The sequence below is a fragment of the Anolis sagrei genome, chromosome 4 (assembly GCF_037176765.1).
Source record: "Anolis sagrei isolate rAnoSag1 chromosome 4, rAnoSag1.mat, whole genome shotgun sequence".
NCBI classification, from domain to species: Eukaryota; Metazoa; Chordata; class Lepidosauria; order Squamata; family Dactyloidae; genus Anolis; species Anolis sagrei.
In genome coordinates this window covers 80052486-80079306 of record NC_090024.1, presented here as the reverse complement: position 1 = coordinate 80079306, position 26821 = coordinate 80052486, and the positions used below count along the sequence as shown (strand labels likewise).

The following is a 26821-nucleotide window of genomic DNA, read 5'->3' as shown; positions in this document are numbered from 1 at the left end:
TATAAATCACATATAAACAATAACCAATAAACAGTAACGCAGAGATTATTTACCTGTCTTGTGCAATAAAGAGAAGTTGCATAATTCTATAAAGAATATGTGATGAGTAAATGTCACAAGCAAATGCCTCCTGAACTACCTGTAAGGAATGCAGAGTAGGTCCTACAGCTGTTATTACCGGCTTCCTTTCTCAAAATACACACCTCTAGTCCCACAGCGTAGGCAGAATGAGTGACAAGACAGCGAGTTATTTTCACTTCTCAAGCAAAGCTATTGAAAACACCTCCATACACCGCACCAGATTAATTTTCACCTCCCAGTGTTAGATGAAATAACAATACTGGGCTGGAACTAGTGTTGAAAATAATACTGAAAAGTAATGACCACGCTGTGAACTCTGAGCAAGATGGATGAAGACTCTTGCATTGTCTCAATGTGCTGCATTAAAACTGAATGAAAGTAATGTTGCAACGAGTGCCTAAAAGATGAGAAATATTTGGTCCATCTCCCAACAAAGTGAGAAGAGATGCAAACAGTTCAGGTTTTGCCAATCACTAAATATGCAAAACACAAGTATGTAGATTAGTAAGGAAGACATTTTCTAGCAGCAGAAAGCAGGATTGACTTGCAGCCACTAGGGAAAATGAGAATGTATTTTCTGTCTAGGAATGTACAATATGTTGTGATGATTAAACTTGTTTTCTTGAACAGCACACTCCTATGCTCAAATAATGTTTTTTAAGCCCATCAAAATACTGTTGTTTATACAGATTTCAACTTAATATGCCAGAACATAGTATTCAGAAAGGAATACCAATTTCATAACCTACTGCTAGAACATACGACTGGATTTTAAAATAACGTTTATTTGCAGACTGCCAATAGAATATAATAAACACTACTATGCTTCTAGCTCTGGGGCCTGAGGCTGTTAGGAATTGTGGGAGTTGGAGTCCAAAACACCTGGAGGGCCCAAGTTTGCCCATGCCTGCTTTAGCTGTACAAAATAAATGTATTGACTTGCATACCAACTATGAATATTAATATGGGTATCATTTTAATAAGGATAATATTCTAGCTGATGGGTAATTCTAGACAGAAATAAAATCTAGTTGAAAATCAAATCTTGCTTATATGAAACTCCCTCACAAAAGTCCCTCCAGAAGAGCATTTCAAAAGGAAGTCAAAAACATTGTTACCCTAAACTAATTTCCGCGGTTATATTAATATTTTATCTACTTGAGAGATTGCCTACTTTTCTTTTAAGGAACTCCAGGCAAAATATAGAATATTTCTTGGCAATCCTACTTCCAGACATTGTTTGGATCCAAACAAGCTTAATTTCAGCACATTTTGACATAATTATGTCAGATCATAGCTCTTATGCTATGATGCATTGCCATAAATACTATTTTTTTAATATTCTGTCTGGACTGGTGGTTTGTTGTTTGTTTGTTTTTTTGTACGGATATAATGCAAAATCCCATACTAACTTGATAAAGCAAAACTAAGCATGTGGATGATGATTAAGAAAGGTCTTAATCTCAGAATTGGCAGTCCATAATAATAATTTTAAAAACACAGCTTTCCATTCTCCACAGAAGTTACTACAGTCTAAAACCTCTCTTTAAACTGGCACTATGTGGCTGACAATCTTTTTAAAATAGCTCATTCAATACCAGTAGATTTTCAAAGAACTATTGTATTTCCTCCAATTATGTACTTAGTAGTATGTATTTCCATACTCTTGTTACCACTGTCTTGGGTAAACGGCTCACATGTGGCTTAGCGTGAGCATTAAGCAGAGTTTTGAAAGCAGTTCTACAGGAAATATTCCAAATATAAATCATTGTTCAGGATTTAACAAAAATTACTGGGCAAGATATTTATGTAAAAACCATATTGTAGCCTGGCTCTTGCTAAATCATGGTCAAGAAGTTATCCTGCAACCATAATGGGAAAAAAACAGAATTATTAAAACTACATTGGCTGACATTGTGTTCATGAGTTATGATGATGTAAGTTTAGTTTGCTCCACCGTAACTTACTGTTCTGGACATCATGGAGACTGGAATTATTTTCTAATTACACAATGACCAATTGTTGTTGCTCATTTGTTCAGTCGCTTCCGACTCTTCGTGACCTCATGGACCAGCCCACGCCAGAGCTCCCTGTCAGCCGTCATTATCCCCAGCTCCTTCAGAGTCAATCCAGTCACTTCAAGAATAACATCCACCCATCTTGCCCTTGGTCAGCCCCTCTTCCTTTTTCCTTCCATTTTACCCAGCATCATTGCTTTCTCGAAGCTTTCCTGTCTTTTCATGATGTGGCCAAAGTACTTCATCTTTGCCTCCAATATCCTTCCCCCCAATGAACAGTCGGGCTTTGTTTCCTGGAGTATGGACCTGTTGGATCTTCTTGCAGTCCGAGGTACTCTCAGAATTTTCCTCCAGCACCACAGTTCAAAAGCGTCTATCTTCCTTCGTTCAGCCTCCCTTATGGTCCAGCTCCCACATCCATAGGTTACTATGGGGAATACCATTGCTTTGACTATGCAGATCTTCGTTGCCAATCTCTACTCTTCACTATTTTATTGTGATTTTATTTTATTGGCAAATTGGTCTCTCATTCCTCTGCCTTTTCTAAATACTGTTGTTTATACAGACTTCGACCTAATATGCCAGAACATAGTATTCAGACAGGAATACCCAGCTTGTACATCTGGCAACTCTCTCTCCATGTATTGGTGGAGTCTCTTCCAAATGCGCTTTTCTATGCTGCCTCTGTTCCTCCTCTATCCCTTTCCCAAAAATGTCCCTGTCTTGGATGATGGAGAGCAGGAAAGGTGCAGAGATTATTCAGATTTTCAGCTGGACCCACAAAAATAACATCAAGCTCTGGCACTGAGGAGGTCCTGAAGGGTATCTGCTGCTGCACGTCCAGCTATAGGAAAACACTTCTTCATTTACTGCCTTCCCCACTCTTCATCAGCCATGAAAAATGTGTGTTGAGGCAGAGAAAAATTGGGTTGTGCAGGATGCATATTGTAGTTACAAAGGTATGATACATCTCCCAACCCAGAATACAGGTGATTATTTTCTATACTATGTACCCGCAGTGCAATTGATTCTATATACTGAACTGCTCTCAACAAATCTGTTTGAAAACAGATGGTGGTGGAAATATTTATTCCAGATTACTTTTCTGGAATTACAACGTGAATTTAATACTAAACATTTTGAGACAGAAATGGCTTGTCCAAGTCAGAATTTCAGATACCAAGACTATGGCCTGAATCCTATTGTTAATCACAACAGAAAACAGTGTGTATCACTAGTAGTCAACAGGCTTGCGCAATCTGGGTAAACCTGGATTTGTTTCAGTGTCCCAGCTTTCAGTGGAAGCCCTGATCCGATTTTTGGGATCCTCCGAATTTGGGAGGGCAGATATCTGTTTTCACTCTGGGGTGCCAAATATCTGTTTTCTATCGGCCCATTATGGGGTGGGGTGGGGTGGGGGGATTCCAGCCAGGCCTTGAGCTGCAAGGCCATTCAATGCTAATCAAGCTTGCTAATTGGAACATTCACACTTGCCTCAAACAGACAAAAGTTATTTTTCCCACCTTGGACATCCACAGATATATAAATCCCACTTGCCTAGTTTCCAACATACCTCACAATCTCTGAGGATGCCTGCCACAAATATGGGCGAAACATCAGGAAAGAATGCTTCTGGAAAGTGGCCATACAACCTGGAAAACTCATAGCAACCCAGTGATTCCGGTCATGAAAGCTTTCGACAACACAATCATACTTTGAGTTTTATATAGAGAGATAAGAGATGCTCAACCTGTACCATCGTTTGCAAGCATATATATTATACCACACCATTGTGTCAATGTAGAAAAGCAGTTTCACAACACTAAGATTACCCATGCTTCCTGTTATTATGTACCTTCAGGTTGTTTCTGAACTAAATTGACCTTGACCTGAACCTATCATAGGGTTTCCTTGGCAAGATTTGTTCAGAAGGGAATTGATTACCTTTGTCTTCCTCTGAGGCTGAGAGAGTATGTCATTTGGTGGGTTTGCATGGTGAAGCGGAAATTTGAACCCTGTTTTCCAGAGTGCTCAAAGCATGACATCACGCTGGATCCTCCTGTTCAACGGAGCTTAAGATTAAGCCTTACTGATCAATGTTAACATGGTCAAGATATCTAACCTTTTAAAATTGAACTAATGAAATAGATAAGTCTTGGAGAAAAGAAACAATCCATGCCAGGGATTAAGAGGGGCACCTATGTAATTGAATAAACAAACACAATTGGGATAAGATAAAACCAGTAACTGAGAAGGGAGGATATAGGATGAAGGTGACACTTGCAAGATGACTCATTGAATCAAGTGGGGCTTTAAAGAAATAGAATTGGGCAAGCAGTGGGATTTACTTCTGGGTAAACACGGACAAGGTGTGGTCAAGCCAAACGGCCTTTGGTTAATTATAAATAGCTCAATGTCGCAATTGGAAATGTTGTCCCATGAAAAATGTAATACAAACTTTAAAGAGTATAGAAGAAAACTGAGTACTGCTGCTTTGTTCAGATTACTATAATTTGGAATTTGTATACCACTGGAAAACATCCTGGGATATTTATTTATTTATTTATAGTCATCCCCTGCCATGTGTTGCTATGGCCCAATCTGTGTATATGTGTTTTGTGTGAGTATATATGTGTGTATATATGTGTGTATATGTGTATATATGTGGTTTTGTGCATGCATTGTAATGTATTATTATTATTATTATTATTATTAGCTTTTTAAGTCCCTTCTGCTGTGTTTTTCAGTGTTTTTATGAGTGATGGTCACACATTGGCCTGATAGGCGAATTGTGTCCAAATTTGGTCCAAATTCATCTAGTGGTTTTTGAGTTATATTAATCCCACAAACAAACATTACATTTTTATTTATATAAGACTAGCTGTACCCACCACAAATTGCTGTGACCAATCTTCCCTCCCTCTTTCTCTCTCTCTCTCTTTCTCGCCTTCCTTCCTTCCCTCTCTCTTTCCATCTCTCCTTCCTTCCTTCCTTCCTTCCTTCCTTCCTTCCTTCTCTAACTCTTTCTTTCCTTCCCCTTCCTTTTTTCTTTCTCTCCTTCCTTCTCTACCTATTCTTGGACTGTAACTCCCAGCAATCCTCCTGAACCTGATTCATCTGTCTGCCTACTATCTATATCTAATATATATATCTTATTTATCTGGAGGATTGCTGAGAGTTGCAGTCCAGGAATAGGAAATAGGAAATATGTATGGATTGGAATACTCTCAAAGAAATCCAAGGAGAAGCAAGTTTGTAGCTTGGAAGCAGTGCATTTGGTGCACCCTCCTCTCCTAAAGGACTTGGGATGCTGGGAGTTGTCATTGACACGCATGCGTTGTATTGTCATTTACTTTTTTGGGGTTTTTAGGTCCTTTCTGCTGTTTTTTTGGGAGAGGTTTATGAGTGATGGTCACTCGTTGGTTTGGTAGGGGTGTAGTGTCCAAATTTTGTGTCAATCCGTCCAGTGGTTTTTGAGTTATGTTAATCCCAAACAAACATCACATTTTTATTTATATAGATTATTATTTATTATTCAAACTGGTTTACAGTAAAACCATTGCAATACAATTTAAAATGTAAAAATATACAAACATTAAAATAGAATAAAATATTAATGGTATTAAAATAGAAAAAAATCAATTATATTAAAAACAAACAGTTAAACTGTGTAAGAACCCAATCCTATCTCCCCCCTGATTGAACTCTACAATGAACTCTCAGACCCCTTCTACACTGCCAGATTATCTGCTTTGAACTGGATTATATGGTGGTGTAGACTCATACAATCCAGCGCAAAGCAGATAATGTGGATTATTTGCTTTGATAACTTGAATTATATGGCAGTGTAGAGGGGGCCTCAGTTAACTGGTGAAAAAAATCAAATAAATATTATTTTAAATAATAAAAAGCGGTTTTTATAATACAGTAAAACTGTGTTAAATTAAGTTTGTTTTAGGACCTCATCACACTGTGTTACTTTTGTACTAGTGATATTTTCATGTTCAGGGAGAGAGAGAAAACATGTAAAATGGTATGCTCTCCCCTGTGCTGCCTCTAATGGCAAAAGAGTGAGCAGAGTCCTATTTTGCACCAATATAGGACAACATACTGTACTATATGTTATTTGAAATACCAGTTGGTGGTAAATCAGCAGAAGGACAAGTTTTCCCTACCTATTACTGACATTGTAACTGAAGCCTACTGTATTGTCTCAAGGTTTCAAGTGGAGGAATGTTATAAGCTTAAGTGGAAAAAAAACCCTTCTTCACTTCATTCAGGATCTGTCTATACAGCCAGGCCTCCACATTTGCTGGGGTTAAGGCCACAGGCCTCACGTGAAAGGGAAAACCCATGAATAAAGAAGAGATTCCCAGGGAGATAGTTTTTAATCTGATGCATGAATTGAATAACCAACTCCGCAAAAGTCAAAATTGCAAATGTGGAGGAATGACAGTGTGCATGCATGCATTTTCCCATTCTGTATGTATATATGTATTCTATGATATACACACACACATATTTTGTGTACAGGTAGTCCCCAAATTACGAACAAGATAGGTTCTGTAGGTTTGTTCTTAAGCTGAATTTGTATGTAAATCAGAACAGGTACATTTTAAAGTGTAATTCCAGCCAAATATACATATTGTTTAGTTTGGATAGAATAGTGAAGGGTTGACGTCCCTGTGGTGCTTGTTTTGTTGCCTGTGTCCCTGTTCAGAAAATTTCACCTCACTTTCTGCCCCTGGAATAGTTGGATTTTGAAAAATGTGGCTTTGTAGAAATAAGGATGCGTGAGAAAGCTTCAGTAGAGACACATTTCTACCATGATAATAGCTCTTCCAGGAGTGAATTTCCCTTTCTGGGGACAGATTTCTCTCACTTCCTGTTGTCTTGGCCCTGTTCTTAACTGTGAGTTGTTTATAAGCCAGATGTTTGTAACTTGGGGACTGCCTGTGTGTATGCATATGTGTGTGTGTGTATATACACATACATACATAGGTAAAGGTAAAGGTTTTTCCCTGACATTAAGTCTAGTCATGTCCGACACTAGAGGGTGGTGCTAATCTCCATTTCTAAGTCGAAGAGCCGATGTTGTCCGTAGACACCTCCAAGGTCATGTGGCCAGCATGACTGCTTGGAGCACCGTTACCTTCTCGACGGAGCAGTACCTATTGACCTACTCATATTTGCATGTTTTCCAACTGCTAGGTTGGCAGAAGTTGTGGTTCATAGCAGGAGCTCACACTGCTACTCAGATTTGAACCGCTGACCTTTTGGTCAGCAAGTTTAACCCACTGTGCCACCAGGGGCTCCATATATGTACACACACACACATATATATATCTTCATGTACACACATACATATATGTACATATAAATGAGAAAAAGCAAAGAGATATGCAAACTCAGCCCCACTTGTTGCAAAATTTTTGCAAACAACACAAGTCTCTTCTCATTCAGAATATATACTTACTTATTTAGGTGACCTGTCATTGGGCGAGTAGGATAGTCTTCCAGGATCAGTATTCTTGTGGATCCGTAGGTGACTGTGGAGCCCTATTCTTGACCTGCATCTTTTCCCACAGTGAGGGCATTGGTTTCCAGGTGGAAGGCGGTCTCGGTCAGGGTTGGCGTGACACATCTTCCTCTTGGTACGTTTCTCTCTTTCACCCTCCATTCATGCCTCTTCAAATTCTGCAGCACTGCTGGTCACAGCTGACCTCCAGCTGGAGCGCTCAAGGGCCAGGGCTTCCCAGTTCTCAGTGTCTATGCCACAGTTTTTAAGGTTGGCTTTGAGCCCATCTTAAAATCTCTTTTCTTGTCCACAAACATTCTGTTTTCCGTTCTTGAGTTCGGAGTAGAGCAGCTGCTTTGGGAGACGGTGGTCGGGCATCCGGACAACGTGGCCGGTCCAGTGGAGGACCATCGCTTCAATGCTGGTGGTCTTTGCTTCTTCCAGCACGCGGATGTTTGTCCGCTTGTCTTCACAAGAGATTTGCAGGATTTTTCAGAGACAGAGCTGATGGAATCATTCCAGGAGTTACATGTGACATCTGTAGACAGTCCACGTCTTGCAGGCATATAGCAGGGTTGGGAGGACAACAGCTTTATAAACAAGCCCCTTGGTATCCCTACGGATGTCCCGGTCCTCAAACACTCTCTGCTTCATTTGGAAAAATGCTGCACTCGCAGAGCTCAGGCGGTGTTGTATTTCGGTGTCGATGTTGACTTTGGTGGAGAGGTGGCTGCCAAGGTAGCGGAAATGGTCAACATTTTCTAAGCTGTATCTCTGGCATTGGAGAGGGGTTGGCTGGTGACGTGGACTGTCTACAGACGTCACATGCAACTCCTGGAACGATTCCATCAGTGCTATTTCTGGAATAGGAAAACTCCAGCATTATGTCCCTGAAGCACTTTATTACAGTTGTAAGATTCTCTGCACATTGCACTTGTCCTGAAATCCAACATACCACCTGTCACACCCAGCACTTTTTAATCTGTACCCATTACTTGGCCTGGCCCTAGTTTTTACTGTGTTATGGTGTAACGTTTTGTTGTTATTGCTTTATGTTTTTGATTTGCTTTGAGTTGTATTTGTTATGCTGTTGTTGTGTTGAGGCCTTGGCCTTTGTATGCCGCATCGAGTCCTTCGGGAGATGCTAGCGGGGTACAAATAAAGTTTAATAATAATAATAATAATTGGTTGGTGTCTGCTCGAACAGCACTTTGGTTTTCTTAATGTTCAATGACAGGTCGAGTTTCTCGTATGCTTCTGCAAAGGTGTTTATATATACAGAATATAAAGAATATATATACAGTATACATACACATTTCTGAATGAAAATATACAGTATACACACACATATATTCTGAATGAGAATATATATATTGCACACACACAAACCTACACACATATATATGTATGTACACACATACATATATATATATATTCTGAATGAGATGAGGCTTGTGTCGTTTTCAGAAGTTTTACAAGTGGGGCCAAGTTTGCACACTTCTTTGCTTTTTCTCATTGACTAAAGCGCGCACCCGCCCTCTCTCCACTTTCCAGGACCGCGCCGACGTCACCGCGCCTGCGTGTGCGCGCGCGTAATAGCACTGTCCTACCTACCAGCAGCAGCAGAGACAGCAGCCTTCTTTCCCCTCAGCTCGAGCGGAGCCGCGTTCGTCTCGAGGGTGGGTGCGCGCGCCCTCACTCACTAACTCACTCACTCGCGCGCCCGTTCCCTCGCGCCGCCAGCTCATGTCGTCACCGCCGACGTCATCCTCCCCGCCTTTCGTCACTTCCAACCCCTTCTTCCTCGTCCTCGCGCGAGCTCAGTTGCTTTCCGTCAGCCGAGGCAGCCGCGACTCCTCCTCCTCCTCTTCTCCCCCCTCAGACTGTCACTCCGGTTTCGGGCTGTTCTCCGTGTAGACACCCTTTCCTCCCCTTGCCGTCGAGGGCGGACGAGGCCGGCATGTCCGGGCAACAACAACAGCAGCAGCAGCAGCAGCCTCCGCCACCGGCCACGGCTCCCCCTCCTCCTCCTCCCCCGCCGCCTCCTCCGCCGCCACCTCAAGCGCCGGCCCACACAGGCCCGTCCCCGCTGCTGCTTCACCCGCCGCCGCCACCTCCGCCCGCCACCTCGGCCCCGCCGCCGCCTCCTTCTTCGGCCTCCTCGTCTTCCGCCTCCATGGCAGCCGGGAGCGGGGCCCCGTCCGCCTTCCCTCACGGCGGCGGCGGCGGCGTTGGCGTTAGCGTCGGGGACCCGGCCCTGAACGAGCAGGAGAAGGAGCTCCAGCGCCGCCTCAAGCGCCTCTACCCGGCCGTGGACGAGGGGGAGACGCCGCTGCCCCGCTCCTGGAGCCCCAAGGACAAGTTCAGCTACATCGGCCTCTCGCAGAACAACCTGCGCGTCCACTACAAAGGTGAGCAGCCAGCCCAAGGCCCAGGAGCAGGCCCGGGACCAGGCCCCGGAAGGAGGGAGGGAGGGAGGGCGCGCTCCCCTCTCCCCCCCCCCGCGCGTGCACCCCGATTTCCAACAATGCTGCCCCCTCCCTTTCTTCTTCAATACATAGCAGTTTCCCCCTCCCTCTCCTTCTCTCCTTCGGAGGACAATAGTCACCCCCCCCCCCCTTCTCACACGGATCCCCTCTTCCATTTTGGGCCTTCCTGCCTCCTTCCTCGGCCTCGGGTGGGATTTTGAGCAATCTGGCCTGTTCTCTAGGAAACTAGGCCTGGGATTATTGTTATTCCCCTTTCGCGTTAAACCAGATCCTTCTGCCTCTGGTCTTAATAGGGTATGAAAGAGAAATGGGGTGGGATCTGTGGCGTTAATCTCTGCGGTTATTTCCTCCCCTTTAATAAGCATATACAAGTTTGTGTGTGTGTTTATATATATAAATATATATATGTATCCTGTGTATGTGTTTATATATCTATATCTTAGTATATATTCTCTGTGTGTTTGTGTATTGTGTATCTATGTCTATATCTTAGTAGCATATATGTGTGTTTATATATACATACATACATACATATATATACATACATATATATGTTTGTATACTGTATAACATATTCCTTACTATCATAGATAGATAGATGAGTATATACCAGTAGTATATAGATGATAGATAGATGAGTATATACAAACTTTGGCCCTCCAGCTGATTTGGACTTCAGCTCCCATAATTCCCATAAATGTTTTGAAGTCCAAAATGCCTGGAGGGCCAAAGTTTGCCCATGCCTGGTATATACTGTATATATGATATTCCTGTCTTAATCATATGTGTGCGTGTGAATATATTCATGTTTATTAGTAGCATATGTGTGTGTGCAGTGTTCCTTTCTTTGTCTGTGTGTGTATACAATCCTTAGTAGCACATATTTGTGAATGTGTTTATCTGTATTCCTTTCCTAGTAGCACTTATTTGTGTGTATATATATTTATATTCCTTTCTTAGCATATATTTGTAAGTGTGTGTATATTTGTATTCCTTTCTTAGCATATTTTTGTGAGTGTGTGTATATCTGTATTCCTTTCTTAGTAGCATATATTTGTGAGTGTGTGTGTGTATGTGTGTATATATATATATATATCTTAGTAGCATATTTGTGTATACACACACTCCTTGGTAATGTGTGTGTATTTGTGTATTCCTTCCTTAGTAGCATCTTGCGAAGAAGCTCACATAGGGGAACGGAGGGAGGGGGAAATGTGGAAAAATAGAACAACAGGAAGTAACTCTCATTGGGTCTTCTGAACAGTTTCGGAAACCCAAGTGGAGACAATCCGACTTTATCCCTCCCTCTGCGATTGCTTCTCTCCACCCATCAAACATGTAAGGATGTTTTGCTTTCTGCTTTGGGTTAGAGGAGGATATATAAACTGGCAGGTTTTCTGCTGCCCGCCTGATCAGTTCTCTTGCTAAATCACAGCTTGGGGTCAGGGGAGGAGAAAGCAAGCCAGTCAGTGTGACGTGTCCAATTAAAAATAACCAGTTAGGGCAAGGAATGTGTGTTTGTTTAGCAAGAGAGCAAAGGTCAGCTGAAGTTGGAAGAACAAATGTAGGAGAAGAAAGGTTTTTGAGGAGAAAGGTTAGAGAACCATTGTTTATTTCTGGGAATTTTGTCTATGGCATTGTGCTTGCTTATGAACAATACAATTCAAAGTTCAGTCAATGTTAGTTCTTCAATTTCAGATTCCCCTGTATTTTAATCTAATCTTCCCCATAAATTTCATGAGTCAATAATGGAGAAAGTAAATTTCATATCAAGGAAACTGAATTATCCACTCTGCTGGGATTTCTTGCCTCACATAGTATTTTCCTTTTATATGTGTAGCAAAAATGATGTGTATAAATAGGACCAAATAGGCAACAACTGCCAACTACTTGCCTTACAACTATGATAGTAAAGCCCAAAGAACACAAATGAATACAAACCTGGAAAGCACACATCCAGATAATCTTCTGAGTTATGAAAGGCAGGCTTTGGTAAAATTGTCTAATGAGTATAGGAAAGGATGGGAGACAGAGCCAATGTGTTGTTCTTGTCCAGAGTACAAAATGATGTCATTCAAGTCAGTTTTTCATAAACTCGAGTCTTTGCTCAAAGCACAGTTATCCTTCCTTATCCATGGATTCAGTCATCAATTGTTTGAAAATATTAAAAACATTGAAATTTTAAAAAGTAAACTTGATTTTGCCACCTTATGTAACTTATTTATTTATCGTGTCATCAGCAACCATTGTATTACAATTCTAACAGAGCAAAACAAACACAGAGATTAAAAAGAAAAAGGAAAAAAAAAGAAAGGAAAAAAAACCACACAGATTTTGTAAATTTGGTATTTGGTTAAATGTCCTTTGACCAGTATCTGGCCACTTGGAGTGCCTCTGGGGTTGCCGCAAAAAGGTCCTCCATCGTGCATGTGGCAGGGCTCAGGGTGCATTGCAGCAGGTGGTCAGTGGTTTGTTCTTCTCCGCACTCGCATGCCGAGGATTCCACCCTGTAGCCCCATTTCTTAAGATTGGCTCTGCATCTCGTGGTGCCAGAGCGCAATCTGTTCAACGCCTTCCAAGTCGCCCAGTCTTTTGAGTGCCCAGGGGGGAGTCTCTCATCTGGTATCACCCATGAATTGAGGTGCTGGGTTTGGGCCTGCCACTTTTGGACTCTCGCTTGCTGGGGTGTTCCAGCGAGTGTCTCTGTAGATCTAAGAAAACTATGTCTTGATTTAAGTCGTTGACGTGCTGGCTGATACCCAATGAGCTGGAGATGTCTCTGCCTTGGTCCTTTCACTATTGGCTGCTACTTCCCGGCGGATGTCAGGTGGTGCAATACCGGCTAAGCAGTGTAATTTCTCCAGTGGTGTGGGGCGCAAACACCCCGTGATAATGCGGCATGTCTCATTAAGAGCCACATCCACTGTTTTAGTGTGATGAGATGTGTTCCACACTGGGCATGCATACTCAGCAGCAGAGTAGCATAGCGCAAGGGCAGATGTCTTCACTGTGTCTGGTTGTGATCCCCAGGTTGTGCCAGTCAGCTTTCGTATGATGTTGTTTCTAGCGCCCACTTTTTGTTTGATGTTCAGGCAGTGCTTCTTGTAGGTCAGAGCATGGTCCAAAGTGACTCCCAGGTATTTGGGTGCGCTGCAATGCTCCAGTGGTATTCCTTCCCAGGTAATCCTCAGAGCTCAGGATGCTTGTCTGTTCTTAAGGTGAAAGGCGCATGTCTGTGTTTTAGATGGATTAGGGATCAGCTGGTTTTCCCTGTAATAGGCAGTAAGAGCACCTAGAGCTTCGGAGAGCTTCTGTTCTACCATCTCAAAGCTCCCTGCTTGAGCAGTAATGGCACAATCATCAGCATAGATGAAACTCTCTGTCCCTTCTGGCAGTGGCTGGTCATTTGTTAGATGTTGAACATGGATGGAGCAAGCACGCTCCCCTGAGGCAGGCAGTTCTTCTGTTTCCGCCATCTGCTTCTCTGGCCCTGGAACTCAACAAAAAAGCTCCTGATTTGTAGCAGGTTTCCTATGAGGCGGGTGAGGTGGTAGTCCTTTGTGATATTATACAACCAGAGACCTTATGTAACTGACACCATTGTACTACACCACTATTTATTATGGGACATGAGCATCCTCAGATTTTGGGATCTATAGATGGTACTGGATCCAAACCTCAGCACGTACCAGGGACCCACTGTATAAGTGAATGGTATCAACACATAACAGCTTCTATGAAAAGGCAAGTGTTGCTGGGATCTAGTATCTGTTCAGTAGAAAATGTTAAATATTTCAATGATTGGTTTGTTGTAGAGACACATTATGGTGAATTAATAATTTGATATTCTCTTCAAAGGCTGGAAAAAATGAATGTATGCTACACCACTGAAGTGTTAAGGGGCAAGCTGAAATAATGTTTTTGCTCCCAAGGAAAGCACATAAAACCTCATATTACTAGGAAGTTAGACTTTCCAAAGGCTGCTTCCAAAGATAAGTGTTTCTTTTAAGTGTGAGGCAAGGTGTTGACTAAAAATGTTGAATGGAAGATAGTGCAGGTGTAATGCTAAGCCTTGTGTAGTGTGTTATGAAAATGAACCTAAAGTGGTCACCCCGCAGGTTTATGTGCTCCCCCTATTCTTCCACTACCTCAATGGGAAGGAGTTCGAACAACATTGGTTCTAATTAAGGTTTCTGTCTCACACAAACTCAGATAAACTCTGAGTAACAGATTACTGAACCACAAATTCATTAAGCTATCCTGGTTTCACTAACAATTGTTAACATGAACTGGAGTTTAGAATGTGGACAGCATGCTATATTGTGGTTAGTCTGAAATAGAACTAGGAGTCTTCAGTCTCCATCTTGTGGCTTGACAGATGAGAAGAGGGAGAAGCAAGCAATCAAGCCAAAAAGGAAGATGATTCATTCTTGTAAGGCTAAACCATAGTTTACATAGTTTAAAAACTAATAGAAAGTTAAAGTTAATGGCTGCTTTCAGGTGTGTAGTATTACTTCTCAATGCAGCCATTAGCTTGAACTTTCAGGTTGGTTTTGTTTATCTTTTGTTTTTGTTAACATGCTCATAGTTCAAGTACGTACTTTGTTTTGCTTTGTCTTGGCTTATGCTTTTGCCATAATTCCTGGTTGTCTCATAATTTTCTCTTCTGTATTTTGTTTTGCTTTGTGTTTTTTTGTTGGGGTTTTTTTTTTGTTAACAAGTAAAAAATAGCATGCTTGTGGCCTGGCATAATATAAAAGTATATTTAGTGGCTTTTGTTTTTGCCTTCTACTTCAGCGTTTAAAAATAGTGTTAAACTTTCCTTGGAGAACTTGCAATGAATTATGACCACACCTGTGGAAGAAAAAGCTATATGAAACATACTGCATTTAGAAATAATTATTGCTTTTCAGAAAAACCTTTAGTTAATAGAAAATACAGAACACTTGATTAGATAAGTTTCCATTGAAATGAATGCTAGTGGAGAGACATCTGGAGAGACACAGTGGTGTTTTGGTGCATTTTACGTAGATAAATAGGAAAATGCTGTCTATCTGTTTCTGCTGTGAAGGAAGATCAAATTTCTATAGGAATGAGCAGATGTCTTTTTTCATGCAAGGTTATTTATTTAAATACTGACAGTACTGTATAAGGTGCAGTACTGTACACTTCCAAATATAAAAAAGAAAATGGTACGTTGTATTTGGACATATAATAATCGAATGTAAATACTACAGAGCCAGAAATTTTTAAAAGGTTTAATTAGCTATCAAAGAATAACAAGTATTACATTTACTGGAATTACATTAGGAACTTTACCCCTCTCCACAAAATATCTCTAGTGAAACTTAATTAAACTTTAAAAAAAATTGAATGACTTTTATTTGAAGTTCCATAGAGTCATCTTCTCTAGGTATTTACTTAATTCTCCAACATGACCATATACTAACCTCTGGTAGAAGCATACTATAGAATTACCTGAAGAACCTAGTCCTAGAGATTACGAATTTTGTCAAATGCGGATATGTGAAACTCTGGATACCAGTTTCATGGTTATGGGGATCATACTGTAATTTATGTAGTGGTGTAATAATATACAATGTGAACTACACTAATCAAAATGAATTGATGTCAGCATATATTTTAAAACTGTGTAAGAGTCAATTCTTCTTGTTAACTTCATTAAAACTTAGTGTAATAATGATCCAACAAGTTAATTATAAGAACTAAATTGTAATAAGCTAGTAGTATAGTTAACCATGGCTTGTTTGTAAGTCTAATGTAAATTGTCTATTGATTTTAAAATCCCTCCTTTTTATCATTAATTATGATTTCCCTTTTTTCTGTCTTTGTGTTTTCCAGTGTTGGTTGTCAGGGTACCTCACAAGTTAAATCAGATACAGCATAGAGGTGTTCCATTATTTGAAAGTTTTAAAGAGGTACACATGAGATCAACTTACCCAGGGCCTGCTTTCTTTTGAAGAATGCTAAGTGAAAAGGCCATGTTGGGACTAGATTAGAGGAAGTGAAAGGTCTTCCTGATTTAGGGTGTTTTGATTCCCAAATTCCATTTCACCAGATATTCACTCTGTCAAGCAGTCTATAGTAAGTATTGGTATTGGCCCATGGTTGTTAAAACACATTCGAAATTTTGTTGATGTTACACCATGTTACTGCTTAATAGACTCCCTTCAGCATTTTGCTACTAAGTTTTTCAACATTCACATTAAAGCTGTCTTTAAAATAATTTGGAATTGCATTTCCCAATTAAGATTGTATTAGCACCCAAACATTCAGAGGAATCTAACTTTACATTTGATCTTCTATTCTTTATGTGTAAATTTTCTGGGGGAAATGTGTACTTCTTCACTTAGACAGCTAACTAAGGACTAGTTTGTAGCCTTAAAGTGAAGCACTTTAAAGGGTTAATCTCCAGATCTTACTAGAATCTGCCTTTGGGAGGGTTTCTGACTGAATGGGAAGCTCTTTTCAAGTCTCTCATTGTTTTCATTTTTTGAAAAATAACTTGCATTGATGCTGGTATGATCCATAATGTCTCCCCAGCAGTAGTTTTGAAGGCAACTTATGGCTTTCAGAGAAGCTTCTAATGGTCACAATATTGACATGACAAGCATATTGGTAACAGTAACCTCCATTTCCCATCCACTCCCTTTTTATTTTCTCTTTGTTTTACCTTAAGAGTCTGTCTCATCAAAGTTAAGAATCTCTTCTAAGTAAATGAAGAACAATTGTAAAACATTTTGCTTGCATTCATTCCTCCCCTTTTGTGTCTGAAAGGAGGGGAAAAAATCAAGTTCTTTTCTGCTTTAGGTGATTCCTGGGTTGTTCACATGTGTAAACCAAGAAGTGTGGTTTATGATAAACTTTATTTTGTTTAAGTAATTCATTGGTAGTAATTAACTTGTTTAGCAATTTCATGGTGTTGATTTCAAACCATGATGTCTCGTTTGTCACAGGAGCTTCGCAATGTCAAAATAAATCATGATTTGTTTAACTATTTTTTCATCTTGTGTTCGTTCACTTGTTATTCACTTGTTTCTCTACTGCTTGTCCCAGGCTACAGAAATATGTTCTTTTCAAAAACCGAAAGCCCTTTCAGCTTATTTTAGTTCCCATTGCTTGAAATAATGTTCAATTACTTATATTTTAAAACAATGCATTTTACTTTTGAATACACAGTGCATTCCCTGTATCCAAGGGGGACATACTCCCAGGCTTACCGAGATTTGCGGAAATTGTGGTAATAGCGAACCCGATTGGACAGATTCTGGTGCTCTGGAGGACCTAGGAAATGCCTAGTTAGGACATTATTTTGCCAGGTGTGGGTGAATAAAACTGTGGGTCCTGGTCCCACAGATAAGGGAGTTGTACTGTATATGCAAATATGGGAATTGCACACATTTCATTTTAAAATTTCTCATTTCTGAGTGGAAGATATGAGATATAAACTCTCACATCTGTAAATACTTTTTGACAATGAGTGCATAAGTACTGATTTTCTGCATTTAGAGTTTCTCCTGGAAGTTATCAAAATTAGTATTTGCTAATTTGTCATGTCCTTATTATAGAAATAAAATGAATGTTATAATATTAGAAAGGAGATTGTTAAGTAAATTTGAATGCATACACTACACATTTAATTTGTCATGCCTTTTGAAGTATTTTGCTCTGGATTTGATCTTGATATCTAGTGTGATACCATTAGGACAACAAAATATTTTAAGTAATGTTTATACTAAATATTATATGTTAAAGTACATTTTAATATACTTTTCAGGTCATGGGAAAACTCCCAAAGATGCTGCCTCTGTTCGAGCCACCCATCCTATACCTGCTGCTTGTGGAATATACTATTTTGAAGTTAAAATTGTCAGTAAAGGAAGAGATGGGTAAGATTTTAGTGCATATTTGTTTTAAATTTGTTTTAAATTTTACTTAATGCAAACTGACAATTTCTACCAAAATAACTTCAGTTTCATGCCCATTCATAGCAAGATTAAGATTCTAAAATCCATAGTCTTGGATATACTATATTTTGTAATTTAATAAAACAAAGTCTAGGCATGTAGACACATATTCTTCACTTGTAAAGGTTTAATCCAGAGTTTTAGGTTGCAAACCTATAACAGAAATCAAGGATTTTAAAATAAAGTAAATGGTTAGTTGCACAAACTCAAAAAAATAGTGTAAACTTCAGTTATATTTTCGCAAACAGAAATGTATTTCCTGACCAGTTTTTGATGGTTCAACTGCTTTTGGATTTTCTGTAATAGTTTTCGCTTATGGTCCTTTTAAGTAGTACTTCCTACTCTAGAACTTCTATATTATTATTATTATTATTATTATTATTATTATTATATGATTAGAGCTGATGTATATTAGTCTGCATACCTCATGCATACTGGACAAGACAAATTATTGTTGAGGATGCAAATTGGCCATCACTTTCCCTGAGTCCTGTGGCCTGTTTTGGTACATTGGCCCTTTTGAAAGACTTGTCTGACAGGTTTTTAAAAATTCCAAAACAATGCTTCGAAGTATATGATTATTACTAGCATTTACTTATATAGTGCTATCATTGTAGATAGCGCTTTACAATTAAAAGAACAACTAAACGGTTCCCTTATCTTAGGCTTACAATCTAATTAAAACATGGTAGAAAAGACCAAGGTAGTATGAGTTCAGCAGATGCTGCCTCTTATTTTCTCTTGTAGAGGCCACCACAGTGGTAACTGGGATGGAGCATTTCATCTGCTTCTGGGCATAATAATGCAATAATTCTGTAGTAATGGAATAATTCTGAACTTACTAAATTACTGTGTGGGCAAATATTCATTTTATGTAATAATTATCTTTGGAAGACTGTCTGAACTAGATCTATCTTGTTAAGTAGAAGGCTTTACTTTTCCAGATTGATATGTAGAAGATAATCTTAGTCAACTTTTCTTGAATTTTTATGATCTAAATTTCTATCCAGGTTAAGTAATTATGGTCCACATCTTGCTATTTCTAAACGTGAACATTTAGGATCTACCTCACTATGGTTCTGGGGGAGAATAAGGTTTGTAAAATGCCAAAATTTGAGTAATAACATGATAAACATTTATGTAATTCACTCTGTATTTAGCATGCAGGAATAATGAAGAAACTAAAAGCCAACATAGGCAGTTCAAGCTTTGGAACCTGCTTTAACTTTGCCTAGCCTGGAATTCACTGTGTCAGACCTTGTTTGTCACTCAGCTTTTGTTAAGCAATGGCAAAACTGGAATATGTGATATGTATCAAATTGTTGTTACAATGAATGTGCTGAGGATGTAAACAATTCTAATTAAATTGTTGTTGGAATAAGATGACCTAGATACTTTGGTACTTACCTAAAGAAAAGTGAATACTTTAAATGTGGAGTGTCACTATGTTTTTTATTGGGGGGGGGAGGCTTATGAGATCAGATGTTTGGGGTTGATTATTTTGACTTGGAAAAGCTTTTGTATCTACAATGGATTAGGATCTAGCAATCTCTGGAAATAACTGCACTAACATATGTTACTGCTGTTTGTTACAGATGATAGAGACATCTTTACTGGGATTCTCAAAATAATACTTTTATACTAGTCTATGCTAGTCTATTTTCAAGTGAGTTCAGTTGGTCTTATTCTAAGGAAAGTAGATATATGATGACAGCCTGAATAGTGTTGTTCTGGCTCTTATGCTTGCATCCTCCTTTTCATTGCATTTCACACTGTCTCTATACTTCCAAGCACTATTACATAACTTGTTTTCATGCTAGAATATATTCCCTAGTTAGGGAGAATCTCCTTATTCTTTCTGTGTTTCCTCTAAAGGTGTTTTGTTCTATGAGTATTTAGCTTTCCTAGGTAATCAAGCTACTCTAATTAAATATGTAATATTTATCTTAGAAAGATCGTATGCTACATTTCATTTGTGAATTGATCTTGCCAAGTTTAAGGCAAGTCGGGGCAGTCACAGCCTGATGAATAACAATATTGGGAAATGGGGGACTCCTAATCAGCTGTTAGACTTTCTCCTCCTGAAGATCTCATCTTCTGTTGTGGATGTTGAAAAACTGCCAGGTGGGTTAGTATATTTTTTTCAGTTCTGAAATCTTTCCACTTGACTTGCTTTTGAACATTACCAGCTGTTCATGAACATCATGTTCTTAGAAGATTTACTAGATTGATAGTTTCCATTAGCAATAATATTTACATATTTTTATATTTACCTTTCTGCTGTGTTTCTAAATTGTGCTTCTCCTTAAGTCTCATTTAACTGTGTTGTACTCGTTGGGTGTCTTTTCTCTGATTATTTAATTTTAGAATTAAGGTTATAACAGTTTTAGCTGAGAAGCAATTTTCTACAGGAGTTAGGTGACACTTTGTGCTTACTAAGTAGTAGGTAACTGCATCTCTGTGTCTTAAGATACAGGTGCAGAGAATATTAGAGGTATCAAGTAAAGATTGTAGTACACTGAGACATTTATCCCTCCCTTCTGAAATACAATTTCCTAACAACTTTAGATCCTCTCCATTTCCTTCATAGCTGTGAATGAACTAAAGATTTGTTTATTTTGGTGTAATTTAACCTTAAAAATACTTCTTCTCAAACACAAAACGTGTAAATATACTGGCTGCCTCACACGAATAAGATTTATTTTTAGATAATCAGTTAAGGAAGATCTAATTTTTTATAGCCCAGAGATAATTAAAATATTCATCAATCCATATTTGTTTTGATTATAGTTATCCAGGTATTGATAATGTATAAGTTAATTGAAATCAGTAGCATTTTATAATCCTCATTTTTGGTCTGTATTCTAATGTTAAATGTTGCTGACATTGAATATCATCAATAACATGGATAAATATATTGCTATGAACACAATAGATATATATTTGTAAGATAGAATGCTCAAATTGCTAGATACCTTGAAGATACTGGTGTTCGTTTCTTCAAGTTACGGAATTCCTTCAAAGTTCCAGCTCCTACTTAATATTTGCTCTTTAAAATATACTTTTATGAGTGTGCTAATACGGGCAGCCTCTAAGTTACAAACATCTGACTTACAAATTACTCATAGTTAAGAACACTGGTGAGGCAACAGCAAGTGAGAGATATCTACCCCTAGGAAGAGTTATTGAAATTCACTCCTGGAAGAGTTATTGTGGGGAAAAGGTGTCTCCACTGAAGCATTCTCACCAATCCACAACAAGCCAAATCTAAATTGAAAATTCAATTGTCACAGGGACATAAAGAGAGGTGAAATCTTCTGAATAGAGGCACAAACAACAAAACAAACATCATGGGGGGGGGGGTATTAACCCTTCCCTATGCTATCCAAAGCTAATACAGTATATTTGTATTTTATGCTGGAGTCAACACTTTAAAATGTACCTGTTCTAACTTACATACAAATTCAACTTAATAACAAACCTACAGAACCTATCTTGTTCATAACTTGGGGACTCCCTGTATATGGATATTCAAAAGTGAAGAATGTGAATGAATCACTCCATTAAGAATGTGTTCACTTTGATTTTTAATTGTCATGCAGTTCAAATTGCTGATTTGCTTTTGTGAGGATTTACATATGTAGGGCACAAGTATAAGAGCACCACCCAGGATTCCTACTGGAGGTATACATCTCTATACACATAGCTCCCTTTTTCATTGATGCAGGATAAAACTACCATCAGATATGGTTTACAGATGTGTCAGTGTGCAAGGGACATTTTTGGTATAATACTGCTTCTGTCCTCACCACATTAACATATTTTGGCAAAATTGGGATCTGTAGGAACCTTTGCTTACTAAAAACACCGTGTGCTGGTGCCTTGAGCCTGTTTGGTTCCATGCATATCAACAAATGCAGATCTTTGCTTCATGGCTTATTATCTGAATGTCAGTATTTGTCTTTGCTAGTCTGTTTCCCTTTCAGAAAACATAAAACCATAAATTATTCTCCTGCTTTATTGAGAGAGAAATAAACAAGAGGGGAAAATACACTTACGTTTGACCAGTTGTAGCTTTTTAGCTACTCCTACTTGAAGTAGAACTTTTGGGCCAGAAAGAACATTGTTCACAACAGAGATGCCAAGATCCCTGGAATTCTCTGATTTGTGTTATTTAAATCCATCCAGTATTTTGCACTAAAACATTCTCTTCTTGTGAAACAAGTGGAGCCAGTATAATGCACATTGCAATTGTGCTAATTGTCAATCTGATGCTTCAGTTGGATATATGCCAAAATATTAGCTAATGAAAGGTACCACTGAATAGAAAGTTTGGTGAAATCCAGAAAAATAAACTGTAAAAATCTAACTCTCTATTTGAGACACTCTTATTTTTATTGACTATTGAAGAATCCTAGAGAGTGTACTATATTCACATGTATTATGTGTAATACCTTTGTCTTCTGCCTATCTACTAAGAAGTACATTGTATTGAATTCATGGAGGCTTAATCTAAAGTTAGTTGGCATACTCTCATAATCACTTTCCTAAGACAACCCCCACTAAATCTATAATAAAGTGAAATAATGCACACATATATTAAGGTAACTATATTGTTTTGAAGATGATATTATAGAGAAAATGAAGGCCTCAATCCAGTGTCACACTGGCACTGCAGAATCCAAATGGCTGAATGTTCATTCACTCCTTTCTCCATTGCAGATTTCAGCAGCGATCAGAAATTGGCTTTGGCGGGGATGTCCAGTCCTTCAGAGGAGTTTATGTATGTGAGGCTGATTTGGAGAGGTAGATTACCTCCTCCTGATTCTGCTCGGGAAGCAATTCTATCGCTCCAAATTTTACACTCTTAAGATTTACACTCTAAATTTTAACCATAATTTTCTCAAGAAACATTTTACTATATGAGAGTGTGAATCTGCTATGAAACAGAAAAGATTTGGTCATTTGAACCGAAACAAGAGGAAAGGGTTTTAAAGACATACTTAATTCCAGCAAGATCATAACAAATAAAATGCCTCAGAAAAATGACAGGAATAATATATACTATTTCTAATAATGTTAACACCAATAGCCGGTGTTGATAATAGTAAACCAAACTAGCCACAAACAGGCAGAACTGAATAGAATTCCAATCACCTCTAACAGATTAAAATACTCAAAACACTACATCCAGTTTTAATGTATCGAAAAGAAAAGAAATAGATAGTTGGAAATTGCTATCTTGGGTTGATACAGCTCTGTGTTGATTTTGTGCACTATTTGAAACAGTCATATTGAACATGTGAAAATAATTCCTTTAAATAAGATCAACAAAATTCCTCCATGTTCCCAGGTGTGGTTGCCTAGCATTATGCATTGACTGGATACATATTGACCATATTGCTTTCTGTTCTCATGTCAACTGAAATGTTAAAATCAGATGTAGTTGTATTAGGAGTTGTTGGAATTCTACTTAGACCTTCCTTTTTGTGGTTATTTATCTTGGTTTACTTGTTATCTTTATAGGCTATTAGTGTTGACATGATTAAAAATATTAAATGCGGATTCTATTATTTGTTTGAGGCATAGTCCTGTCTGGTGTGAGATGTTCCTAATTTTTACAGGTTTGTTGTAATTTTGTTTGGAGATACTGATGAAAAAAAGATTGCATTCTTAACATGTATAGATAAATGGTGATCAAACTATTTGAAATGGTTCTGTATTAATATAACATGTCTGGCAAACTCTGCCATTTGTATTAGTAATTTTACAGATAAAACATTACGTACATTTGACCAGCAATCAGCTCTCTCTGCTTGTGTATAGTGCCTAATGTTTTGGATGCTCTTCCTAGTTCACTTTATCACAAAAGTACTGCTTCAGATAGAACTTTAAATTCCGTATTATATGACTAGTTTGGCAGGACAACCAACTAAAAGTTATTATATTAATATCTCACTTTTTCTCCTAACTGTTCATGATGGTGCACATGCCCTTCGATTTCAGTTCACTGATCTGGGTGTACTTGATTTCACTGGGCTTAAATAAGCCTAATTCTCTGTGGGATGGTGCCCTTTACCATTTTTGTTATAACTCAAGATGTTTGTTTTCATTTTGGTTAACGAGTGGATTAAAAAAAAGATTTAAAAAAAAAGAAGTGCCCATTAAATGTAACTGATGTAGAATAAAACTTGAATGTTAAACATGTCCATATATCACGAACCTAACTCTATTACTTTTATAAAACAAATTGTTAAACTCTATTTTTCTTTGTAAAAATGAATCAGAAATGTTACCAAATTACAATATTTGAGCTAAGGTAACACTTTTTATATGGCACAGTAAATCAGATGAGAAACCAGTGCTCAGCTAGATAATGCTTTTCTCAAACGTCTATTAGCTCTAGAAACCATGGCCCATGTCCAAAAATTAGATTGCAATTGAGGCACATTTGGAGGCTTTGTGTGCTCACCTCTAAAACAAATTATTATATAAATTAGCAGTTTTAGTCAAGCAACCGAAGAGCACAGACGTAACTTCTCTTTTGATTTTGTACACACGGAGTCATAGTGGTTGCGAGCTCTGTTTCAGAGTTCCTAGCTAAGGAAAAACAACAGCTCATAACAGTAGATACAGTGAATTCAAATGTGCTGTTGTCCCAGAATAATTTCTATTTGCTTTTCAGTATTTACGTATTATATGTCACCGGAATTCCTTTCACTCAAAGCAAAGAATTGTTCTGTAGTGTTGTTCTGCATTCTTTACTTTCAGAAAATAGAAGGCATTGAAGTAGTCATAAATTTATCAGTTAAGTAAATTGAAGTCAGTTGAAGTCCCAGCTTGAAGCATGAATGTATAAAAATGTGTCCAGTCTGAAATATCTAACTTTACATAATTTTTATTTTATGTAAATAAGCCCAAGATCATGTACAAAATGTGTACACAGAGAGAGGGAGGGAGGGAGAGAGAGAGAGAGAGAGAGAGAACAACTAAGCAAGCAAAAAGGCCACCGTCTGCCCTATCCGTACCCTTCTGGGACAGTATTTCAAGAAAAGCAGTATTGCTCCGTTGCTTAGTATATATTTGAAACTTTTAAATACATATGTTTATGGCAGTCACATACAGTGCTCCCCTCAGATAGAGGATAACATTGCAAAATGTGGGCTTTTGTTTTATTTTTTGTTCTGCTAGTAGCTTTCTTGATGTTTCTGAATACTATGTAGGATACTCTATGAGGTCTGTATGCTGTGCTCATGGTGGCCATTTTAAAGAAACCCAATGGAAAGGAAATTGCTTTGCAGAATTCTCTCTGCTAAACATATATACTATACACTTGTTAAATGCTTGGCTAACTTTTGTGTGAGAGTACAGCCTGCTGATCTGGTGTTGCCACAGGTAGATTTATGGGGAACTTCATTCATTCTTCAAATATTTGTACAGCGATTGGTTGGATAGCTATCATTTTTTTCTTTTTCAAAGTTTTAAAACGATGTAATGTGATTACTACCTTTGTGTATAAAATGAATGGAATAGAAGTAATGACCATTACTCTTGTGCGTATTAGATCCTTCTCTCTGTCTGTCTTAAATTACTTGTGTTTACATTTCCTGCTTACTTAATTATGCTCTGTTGTAACAATGCTCATGTAAAACTTGTTATAAAAATAGTGTTGGGTGTTTGACTGTCTTGTATTTAGTATAAATCTTAAATGTTACGCAAAATTCTAAACTGTAGCTAGTTGTATTCTGGAGTTCTTCCCTACTCTCTCAGATTCTCTTGTGCAGCAGCACAAATAAAATGGCATCTTTTCTTGATAATTTGAAGATCTAATTGGGGCTAAGATTATGAAGCCATGAGAACTGCTTAGAGTCAAAAACAGCAGTGAATGTTAGATAAATTTTTTCTTATAAAATTATGAAACCTGTTATTTCAAAGTTATTTTCAAATACATCTCATAAATCCATGCTGTATTGTAGCATGGATTTCCAATTAAATATCGCTGGTTTCATAATATAGCTTACAGTCTGAGGGGAAAAGTGACTTTTATAATACACAGTTTATTGAGAATATTTATAGGACATGGAATTTATTTGAGTGAGATAGTAAAAAGAAAACTGAAATAATTAAGAAATATATGACTTAATTACAGTATTATGGCAGACCTTGATTGGCTTTAGCCCTAATTGGAAACCAAAATGTTATTTATGCTTTGAAATATAGCATAGTTTAGTAATCATTCCTAGTATCTTGTCCTTCAGTTGCTACACCTTCCTGAATATTTGACAAAGTCGCGTCATGTTTGCTGCTATGTTATTGCCTAACTAATGAACAAGGTAGTTGAGAATTTGCTTGCTCATGTGCCTTTGGGCAGTACTCAACTTTCTTGATGGATAGTATGTTCTTTTCAGTTTACATTCTCTACATACCACATGTTGCTTATTTCTTTTCTTTTTTCCACTTGCTTTTAGTGTCTGCGAGAATTGTCACACAGAAATAGCTTTCAAGTATTAGTTCCTCCCCAACATGGTTGCTTGCACATCTCCTTCTTAAGTCAGAATACATTCATAGTTGTTATCCAACCACCATGTGTTTTCAGAGTTCTGTCACTTTCAATCTATTTTGTTCTCCCCCTCTCTCTCTCCTCTCTAGTTTTTAATTGTTATCCAACCATCACATGTTTTCAGAGGTCTGTCATCTATTTTGTTTTCTATCTAGTTATTCTTGTGC

The 26821-nt window shown here is 38.2% G+C and overlaps 1 protein-coding gene across 1 annotated transcript in view; it reads left to right on the top strand.

Moving 5' to 3' along the window:
- Positions 1-9249: 9249 nt before the first annotated feature.
- RANBP9 (RAN binding protein 9) overlaps positions 9250-26821 on the top strand; it is a 39394-nt gene continuing 21822 nt past the window's right edge. Inside the window, exons 1-2 of the mRNA XM_060774872.2 lie at positions 9250-10028; positions 17905-18016. Coding sequence (XP_060630855.2) covers positions 9578-10028; positions 17905-18016 — 563 coding nt within the window. The 5' untranslated portion in view covers positions 9250-9577. The remainder of the gene's footprint in view (positions 10029-17904; positions 18017-26821) is intronic.